The sequence below is a fragment of the Epinephelus lanceolatus genome, chromosome 10, assembly GCF_041903045.1.
Source record: "Epinephelus lanceolatus isolate andai-2023 chromosome 10, ASM4190304v1, whole genome shotgun sequence".
In the NCBI taxonomy this organism is placed as follows: Eukaryota; Metazoa; Chordata; class Actinopteri; order Perciformes; family Serranidae; genus Epinephelus; species Epinephelus lanceolatus.
The window spans coordinates 1073438-1083408 of record NC_135743.1 but is presented as its reverse complement, the minus strand read 5'-3'; the positions used below and the strand labels follow the sequence as shown (position 1 = coordinate 1083408).

General features: G+C 45.0%; 2 protein-coding genes across 3 annotated transcripts in view; one reads left to right on the top strand and one right to left on the bottom strand.

Annotated features, from left to right (window-relative positions):
* hormad1 (HORMA domain containing 1) overlaps positions 1–1740 on the bottom strand; it is a 29854-nt gene extending 28114 nt beyond the window's left edge. For both annotated transcript variants that reach the window (XM_078171253.1, XM_078171254.1), the window contains exon 1: positions 1602–1740. The gene's annotated coding sequence lies outside the window, so the exon portion shown is untranslated. The remainder of the gene's footprint in view (positions 1–1601) is intronic.
* On the top strand, positions 166–2931 carry mcl1b (MCL1 apoptosis regulator, BCL2 family member b). Its single transcript, XM_033641017.2, has 3 exons — positions 166–823; positions 1624–1874; positions 2013–2931. The coding sequence occupies exons 1-3, from the start codon at positions 328–330 to the stop codon at positions 2127–2129; spliced, it is 864 nt and encodes a 287-aa protein (XP_033496908.1). The 5' UTR covers positions 166–327; the 3' UTR covers positions 2130–2931.
* The last annotated feature ends 7040 nt before the right edge of the window (positions 2932–9971 follow it).

Genomic DNA, 9971 nt, shown 5'->3' with positions numbered 1-9971 from the left:
TACTTTTAACTCCAAACTCATCGCGATTCTGACTCCTCCATTTTGTTTCTTCTTCTTTTAACTTTAAATTTAAACATTGAACAGTTAGAGAATTTTCACGGAAGTGCTGACGTATGAATAACGTTGATGTGACGTACGTACTGGTTCTTAAATGCCAGTCTGTCCTCGGAGCTTCACTTCCGTTCAGCAGCGGGGCAATGGCGGATAAGTCAAAGCATTAGGAGGAAGCTAGCTCATTGTTTAACACAGGCTAGCAGCTGTTTTTTCATCAAGACTTTATTGTAAGTAGAAAACAAGTAATCGTATTTTTGAAGCCAAGAATTCAAGATGAACATTATTCCGACTAAACGAGGCGCGTTGAACGTGACGACCGGAGTCATGAGCTGTTTTATTCTTCCTCAAAATGGAGCCGTGGAGGGAAACATCAACTACGGCACCAGAGAGTCCTCCCGGCAGATCGCCATGGGCTCATCGAAGGACTCTCACAACGGGAATGTTAGCTGTAATGATACCCCGAAACGGCCCCGGGTCCTCGGGGTGAACTCAAACGGGTATGCGACCAAGAACCTCCGGGACGACAGCGAGGACATCGACAACGGCTCTCTGCCGTGCACACCGGAGCTACAGTCGGACAGCGAGGTGGAGGTGTCCGGCTGCCCGGCGGGGGACGAGGTCCTGGAGAGCGACACCAGGCAGCTGCTGAGCCGCTTCTTCAGAGACTTTAGCCGACTTTCTAAACCTCAGTGGAATGAGAGCAGACAACTAGCGACTATGAAAAGAGTTGTGGAGGACGTTTTGGAAAAGCACAGATATGCGTTCAATGGTAGGCAGAGACGTGTGTGTGTGTGTGTGCGCGCGTCCTCAGCTGCAGACACCATGTTTGCATCTGCCATTTTACTCTGTTAACTTACAGTCAGCCTGCTTTAAGTCATTTTAATGGCTCTAAGTTATAGATTAATATCCAGTAGGAGAGGGAACCAGAAGAAGCTCCACCATACGATATTATCACGACTGTGAGAGTTATGTAACATGCTGAGTATTGCAACAGAAATCACAATTTTGTAATTGCAAATGATGTCAACATCTGTTTTATCTGATGAGAAAGTGATAGACTTGCAGCTATCTGTATGTAGTGGACTGAAAAGGCAATAAACTGTATTATTCTGGCACACTAACAAGAGGTAAATATTTATTTGCTAAATTATTAAAATATATTAAATATGATGCTGATGTCTGTGTGTGGATGCAGTTCTGTGCTGTAGCAGCTACTCCTCAACACAGAAATGCTACCTTTTAAAACAGTGATACTCAACTTGTGGCCTGTGTGGCCCACAACTTGGTGCCATGGGGCCCCACCAACCATTTTCTTATTCATTATAACTTTTGAATTAATTCACACAGATTATTTATTGTACTTTAAATTTGAATGAGGTGCCAGAGTTCATAAGATTCAGAGATTCAGACTGTTTATTTACACATAACTGATCAATGTGTGTTCATGAACAGGCCCCTGGCCCTTCTGGCACTCTGCAGAAGTGGCCCCCAGGCAGAGCAAGTTGAGTGTCTGTGTCTTAAATGCACAGAGAGAAAAGATTTCTTACCGCAGACCTTTGTTTATTTCAGGTATGATCAACAAACTGTCGTTGGACGACAGGAGAGATGACGACAGTTTTGTCAGCGCTGTAGCCAAGAGCCTGTTTGCAGATGGAACAACCAACTGGGGTCGTGTGGCCAGCCTGGTGGCGTTTGGGGCAGTGGTGTGTCAGTACCTGAAGGAGAAGGGCAGGGAGAACTGTGTGGAGCTGGTGGCACAGGAGATCTCCACCTACCTGCTGTCTGACCAGAGGGACTGGCTGGTTAAAAACAACGGCTGGGTGAGTTGACTAATGCCTGAATGACAGGATGTAGAAAAATGTCCTGGTTGCATAACTGCTCCCATTGTGCAACAAAGCCTACGTGTCAACTGAACTTGTATTTTGCCCTTCTGATGGTTTTTCATCTTTTGTTTCCAGGATGGTTTTGTGGAGTTCTTTCGAGTAGCAGACCCAGAGTCCAAAGTAAGGAACACACTCATGGCCTTTGCTGGATTTGCCGGTATCGGGGCGACCCTGGCCCTGTTGATCAGGTGAATTTTTGGAACTCAGAGACTTATTTTCACACTGTGGAAGCTTCTGCTCACGGCAACAATTCCTCCACGTTGAATTTGGACTTTGATGGACTTTACACCAGCTGACGGGGGGGGGGGGGTTCTTTTATGTCTTCTTTGGCTCTCTTCACCCACACCTGCAAACAAGAACAGTTTTTTTTCTGTTGACATGAATGGACAGACTTCACTGACTACAAGACAAACTTCAAACAATTAGGAGTTATTTAATAATAAAGAAATCTATTTTTCTAATAAATATTCTAAGGCAGTCAGTTGAGCTGATTTCTGCTTAATTTTCACCTGATCATGTTTACCTATTTGTTCATGATTATATCACATTTCCCTGGAGGCACTGGTGTTTTGTAAGTGAGCCTAAAGCCAAAGCAGGAAGGGCCAGCTGCAGTTTTCCATGTCATGCAGTCATGAAGCCTATTTCCATAGAGCCCATTCTGAACCTGTGGATGTTTTGTATGGACACTTCACCCCTGTGAGGGGAGGAGGGGGGGGATTTGCATGAGTGTAGCTTCACTTCCTTGTTAGGAAAATTGAGGATCTGCACTGGGAGACGTGAAGCAACCACAGGCTGCACAGCAGTCTGGAAAGTTTGTGTCTGTTCTGAACAAACAAGGACTGTGAGATTGTGCTGGCCGACTGCACAGAAGCTGACAGACGTTCGGGAGCACGCTGGTTCTCTGTGAGAGAATCCAGTGATTAACAGTACAGATCCAGATGTAAGCTACCAAATCTGTAGAGGTGAAACAATAAAAAAAGAAATTTTCACACAATTAAATGTTTTCATACTCATTACTGTGAAGGGAAGTCTGCAGGAGACACTCATACTGGTTGTGTTGTGCTGAAGTGAATCGCTCTAAACTTAGTTTAACACCTCCGCACTCGATAACCTTTGATGTTTATTCACACCACAACCCGAGACACAGCCATGGCTGTCGTTTCCTAGAAATTTGATGAGGCTGCGGCAGCGCCTCCATCACCCTGAACGCTCAGCTGCATCCGCACTTGTGCGAGTTTATCTGCACTTGTGCGAGTTTCAGTGGCGGCGTGTTGATATCTGCAAAGAGCTGGTGCACGACAGCTGAATGCACCAGCTCGACTGTGAAACTGGGGTACAAAAACAGTTCACAACATCCTCACAATTGCATAACACTGTCTCTGCGTCTTTTACCTTCAAACTGATGACTTAGTCAAATATATATTTGGTTAACATGTATAATCAAATATACTTAAACAAATGTGATATATTTGACTGTGTACCTTGATCATGTGCCTGTTTTGGGTTGGTTTTTTTTTTCTGGTGCTTTTCAGTGCCCAAAATTAGCAGCACTTTTCAATTCTACCCACTTATATCTGGACTATAGCTCCACCCTGACCCACTCAGCTGTAGCTTTAAACCTGAACTGAGGAATTTGGGAATATTTTTGCACTTACTGTGATCAAAGCATTGTTTATCACCAGGGTTGGACATTAACTTTTTGTCCACCTGCCACTGTGAATGGTAGATTCCAGAATCTACCAGATCACCATCATTTTCACGGCTGGTGAGTGAAGCACAGCCATCAGCCACTTTCATAATTCATCAGCATTTGGCTGGTGCTAATTTCCAACCCTGTTTAAACCCTAAATTAGTGACGCTCAACTTATGGCCCGGGGGCCAAATCTGTCCTGCAGTAGGGTGCCAGATGCCCCCCAAAACATTTCTGAATTCACAATGACAATAAATTGGTTCACACTATTTTGTATTTTGAATGTAAAGAAGGTGACATGAAAATAGAAAACACCAGGGAGGATCCTCACGGCCACCCAACAGAGGTCTGGGCTCAGCCCCCAGTGTCCTCAGGTCCTTTAAACGCCCCTGTGTACTCTAACCTGTTCAGGGCCGCTGCAGCTGGCCCCTGGCCTCCTCTCATTTTGCAAAGCAGATTAAGACTCCCTGCCCTTTGTCTCAGTGTCCCTATCAAACCTGAGGCGGGGGAATCCTTGGTGATGATGAGTGGCTGTGCCCGTGTTTGTTCAGATCCTCCCGTTGTCTCGGGTTACAGGACAAACACAACACTCAGCCAGGTCTTAGGAGGAACTGGAGTCGAGCATCTCCATGGTGATGATCCACAGCAGACCTCCTCATGTCCTCCTGCAGCTAATGAGCCACCACCCTGGTTACCCGTGCACAGCTCACTGTGAGCATGAGGCCGCTCCACAGTGGGGAATAGAGGCTGAGGCAATTTCACAGAGCAGTTTGCACCATACTCCAGTGGATTGGGGGTGCAGAAAACAGACAGCAGTGCAGTGTCTTGGGGCTGAATATGCAAAGCGTGCTCGGTCTTTGAACAACCTTGATGTTGGTAACTTGCTTATTAGAGCAATACATTATCAAGTGTGTGTGCATACATTGTTTTCTACCTAGACTGTTGAAGCTTTAATGTTTGACTGTATATAATATTTTATCCATCTGAATCAAGCCACCATCTAAACTGCAGTGTCTCTGTACACCACCCAATATTTACTTCACTCTTGGGCCCAACTGATGGACGTCAAACTGAAAATGAAAGTGTTGCAGTTGTAAACAGGGTGTTCACACAGTGGATTTCAGGCGTTCTCATGGTGGTTCTGTCTGCTGTGGTTGGATAATCAGTTATATTTCACAATAAAACAACTGGAGGAGGAAGTCGTCAGAAACATGTTAACTCTTAAGAAAATTACAGTTGATTTCTCCTCCAGTTTGTTTTCTTCCAACTGCAGTTATTTTGCTTCACAGTGTGAATCATCTGTTGTCAAATGTTAAAGTGCAGCTGTAAACTCGTAGAGAGCCTCCAGCAGGTGAACACATTCCTGTCGTGGGATAGTTTTAAGGAGTGGCTCTCAAACTATTGTCTGCACACATACTTTACATTCACATACTGCAGGGAGTATTGATTATACTCAGAGCCAGAGGAGACAGAGTTTTATTCAGGACCGGGTTCAGATAGTTTCTGTGCATGAAGCATTCACTTGAATTCCTGCAGACCTTTTTGGGGGGGTGGGCTTTGTGGTGGCTCCAACACGGAAGTCTGTCTTGACACACCTCTGAGAAGCAAACTTTACAAAACAGCTCACAGTGTTCCATTGCTCGAAGTTTCTTCATGCAGAGGCTTCCCACATGAAGCTGCCCGCTGCAGTTGTATTTGCACTTTGGTAACTTGAGCTTTGAGAAACGGCCTTTTTCAGACAGTCACAGCATTGGTTGACGGCCTCTCCGCTTCCCCGTAGCAACAGCCCGCCCCTTTATTTTAAAAAAAGCAACAGTTTCTGGGAAGTCAGCTGACGCACAAGTTTATCTTTAACAGGAGCGCTCAGCTGCAGAGTTCCTGGTTAGAAGCTGCGAATACTCCGAATTCTGAGCCTGAACTGCAAAGATAGGTCCAGCCTTCGCAGTTTGAAGTGACGCTGTGTGAAAGAACAGAACACACACAGAACATGTACTTAAACTTTACTGAAGTTTCTAGAGCTGCTTCACTGGCAATTAATTAGAGACCTGTCGTCCTTAAAGGTTCACAGAGTCTTTCATTAAGTCCCAGTCTGCAGTCTGAACTCTGCTGTTTGAATATACACGACCTGTTTACACCCTGACAGTGTCTGCTCTGCTCTCTGCACTGACTTTGAGTCAAACATGTCTAAATGTGTCTCTCTGTAAATAAGCATGTAAATCCTGTTTATAGTGCAGTTTTCTCGTCGTCGTGGCGCCCAAACTGTCAGGTTCCCGTTTCCTTCTCTTTTTGTTACTCAGATTCAACCTATTTAGATTTTCTGCACGTCTGCAGCTGCTAACACCAACTCCTCCACTCTCATTCCCAAATTTTGATTCTGCTGTCAGAAAGCCGCCACTTCCTGTGTGCAAGAAGCTTTTTCCCTGGGAAACCCTGTCAGACGAGCTGCGCCACATCCATAACACTTTATGCAAAAAGCGTTCATTTGCATATGTTGTCTCTCGTTTGATAAAAAAAAAACCTGCAAACACTTTGTTCATTGTCATGTCTGCTATTCTGAATTCGGCACAAGCCTTCAGCTCAGTGCTGCTAATGGCTCTAAATGGATGTCGACACTTCGTCCTGTGTGGATGTGAAGCAGAAACATTGTGTTGTAGGGTTAATGTCTGTTCACTCAGTTTGTGTTGACTGATGACACATCAGGACGCCCACTGTTCTGTCAGAGGTCTTATTGAGCTTTGGGCCTTTTTATAAACCAGAGGGTGAAAATCAATCAATCACAAATGACATGATGATGATGATGATGATGTGTGTCGCCGGGAGCTGTTCGTGCAAATGGCTCCATCAGTATGCATATTTAAAAGTTTTACTTTATGAGCTGGTGACTGTGAACAGTGCAGAGAAAACCTGTTATAAGAAGAAGTTTTAAACCAGAGGTCAAAGGTCAGAGTCATTCATCAGCGCTGCAGTCTAAACTCTGAACATTAAGCTCCTGCTGGTGTGTGGATACTTATCACAGATCAGATGTAATCTGCTGGCTGATGTGTCATGTTCTTTACTGAGCTGACTCATCCTGTCTTTTGAAACTTTATTCTTTGACTGATGACCAAAGCACAAACACACAGCTCTTCACCTTTGTTTCTGCAGAGGCTCCACGTACAAACAGGATTACAGATTGATGTGATCATGATTTTAGCAAGTAAGCTGCCAGCTCTGATGGGCTGACACACTCCCTCCAACCTGTCAGTGGAAACACCTCAAAGTGACTGAGTGAAGACTCGTTAGCATCCATCCATCCATGTTCCTCCTCTTATCTGGGGCTGGGTCTCCTCAGCTCCTTCCTCCAGCTCCTCCTGGAGGACCCCAAGGTGTTCCCAGACCAGACGAGATCTATAATCCCTCCAGTGTGTTCTGGGTCTGCCCCGGGGCCTCCTACCAGCTGGACCAGGAGGATCCTGATCAGATGTTGAACCACCTCAACATGAAGGAGCAGCGGCTCTACTCCGAGCTCCCTCCAGATGTCTGACTCCTCCCCCTATCTCTAACCCCCAGATCATATTTCCCTGCACTACACCTTGAAAACGACATAATGGGCCAAGGCAGGCCTGAAGTCAACAGGTCAGAGGTTTTCAGACGTCATTTCACCCTGCTGACAACATGGACGAGGAGAAGCTAATCATGGAGGTGCACCGTCGCACCATGCTGCAGCACAACAGCCACGCCAAACTGCCCATCCATCTCATGCCTCGTTTTACCCTCACTGGGGAACAAGACCCCGAGATACTTGAACTCCACATGGGGCAGTGACTCTCTCCAAACCCAGAGAGCTCAACACACTGCAAATTAAGAAAACATCTTGACCAGTTTGACACAGAGCTGCAAATACAGGACGACCACGGAAACTGTTTCCAGGGGACACTAAAAATGGATGCACCCAGATGGAGCACGCCTGTTGTTGACATGGTTTGGCTTATGAGTTTATTGAAGGATGTTGGAAATGAGCTCAAATTTAGGTTTTATTAACATGATAAAATAATACAAACACAAAACAAAAACAGACGAGATCCTCTGCAACAAATGAGCAACTCAGATAATATTGTTGGTGTGTAAAGAGGGAGTTATTATAGATTAATCACAGATAATTAAAGTTGAATAACAGTGTCTGTGATATTTATCCCGCTGAGCTTAAACACATCGAAGCTTCACGACACAACAAGGACAAAATGATCAGAACAGATGAACCAAAACCATCAAACAGAAAGTCACTTGTGAACCATTCAATGTTTTCATTTTATTTTGTGATCACATGGTGCAGATTTCATTATCTGTGCTTTTTGCAACACGTCCCTGTACTTGGTTGTTTTCTCTTTTCTGAATGCTGCTCATGTGTTGTGACATCAGTAATTAGCTCTGACTGTAAGGATTCATTTGTGTATTTCTCTGTGTGGCAGCTGAGAGGTGGCAGCTATGTGGCGTCTCAGGCAGAAGTTGTTGTACCCGTCTGCTCGCTCTTGGTACACTGTGTACTCTGCAGCAGGTCAATGACCTCGCATTAGGTCACTGGAGGCTTTCCATGTTTTGTTTCACAGAGAGAACAGTTTAGTGACAAAAGCAGCATTATGTCAGTACGGGGGCAGGAGGGGGAGGAGGGGGCGATGTTCCCAGCAGAATTCCCGGCCTGTTACAGACGGGAAGGAAGTCGCAGGACATTTGGTCTAAGAATAAATGCCACTCCTTAGCAGCAGTGTACGCTGGCACATGGTGACTTATCTTATTCCTGATCAAGACTGAACATGCCAGTGGTTTCCTCCTTCCTCCTTCGCTCTGAATGCACTTTGAATTATGACTTCTCTTCACTCTGTGTTTCTTTGTATAAGTGCACAATGAAAACAGTACAAATAATCCATCTATTCACCTACAGATAAAAGCAGTGTGACACATATACTTTATTATCCAAGAGTCCAGAGCAGCCTCACATTAAAAGAAGAGATTAGCCTCCCTGTTCACCTGCAGAGAGTTTCTATCGGCTGTGAAGGTGATTCATGCAGCTGAAGCCCAGCTCAGACCAAAGAAACACAAGACAAGGAAATACTTTCTCAGGTCAACCAAAATGCAGTGTATTCAGCAGGACTAAAATAAAACTGTGAATTTCCACGATTTCTTTATCGGGTGTAAAAGTTCTCCCACAGATCAGAACAAGTGTGCAGAGTGGTTTCAACATGTCTCTCCCAACACGTTAGATACCGCTGTGTGCTCAGTGGCTCATCAGTGTCAGGCCCAGTTCTTCGACATGTTTTATTTCTACATGTTTAATCGGGACTCTGGAGCAGAAATGACCTGAAACCTTCTGGTGACGTTCAACTTCAGGTTCAGCTTCCTGTTGGGTTTCTGACTCCCTGGATCCTCAGGGACTGTGTTGGGAACTGGAGGGTCACCGGCTCAAGTCCAAGTTTGGAGCATGGACTGGTAGATGGGGACGTGCCAGTTCACCTCCTGTGCACTCTCTAGGTGCTCCTGGGCAAGGCATCAACCCCCCAACTGTCTGGGGCGCCTGTTCAAGGCAGGCCCCCCACTCTGACATCTCTCCATTTACTGCATGTATCAGTCCCGTTTGTGCATGTGTGTGTGTGTGTGTGTGTGTGTGTGTGCATGACAACACAGGGAAAAAATGTAATTTCCCTCAGGGATTAATAAAGTATTTCTTCTTCTTCTTCTTCTTCTTCTTCTTCATCATCATCATCATCATCATCATCATCATCATCAATAGGATGTTAAATCAGACCTGACTGAAGTCATGTGGGTCGGGGATATGGCTGAATAAATCTGATGGGGATGACACTGAATCTGTGTTTGGGGTATTTGGACCATGTGAGCATGTGGCTTTTGGGGCCCGTTGGAGTCTGATGTCCATCTTTCCTGGCTGGCAGATCAGACTTGGTTAGAGAATAAAACAATCCTGACTGCAGATCAGTTTCTCTTGAACAAACCTGATTTCCTCGTCATTAGGGTCCAGGCAGCTACACTATTGTAATCCTAGGTATTCTTCTTCTTCTTCTTTCTTCTTCTGAGGAAATCATACTTCCCATGGGTGAAAACTCACCAAACTTTGCACAAAGGTCCAGTCTCATGCCAGATATCCTCAGCTGTAAACTCAAGCCAATAGTCCTGATGGTGGCGCTACAGCAAGCGTCTAAAGTTCAAAACTTTAAAAATTCATAACAAATCAACCATACGTGCTACAACTTCACAACTTTCATCAAACTGTAGCCCCAATACCGAAGAAACCTTTGTACATTTAAACCTATTAAAAATTATGAAGTTCATCACTCTGTTTTTTTTCAAAAACT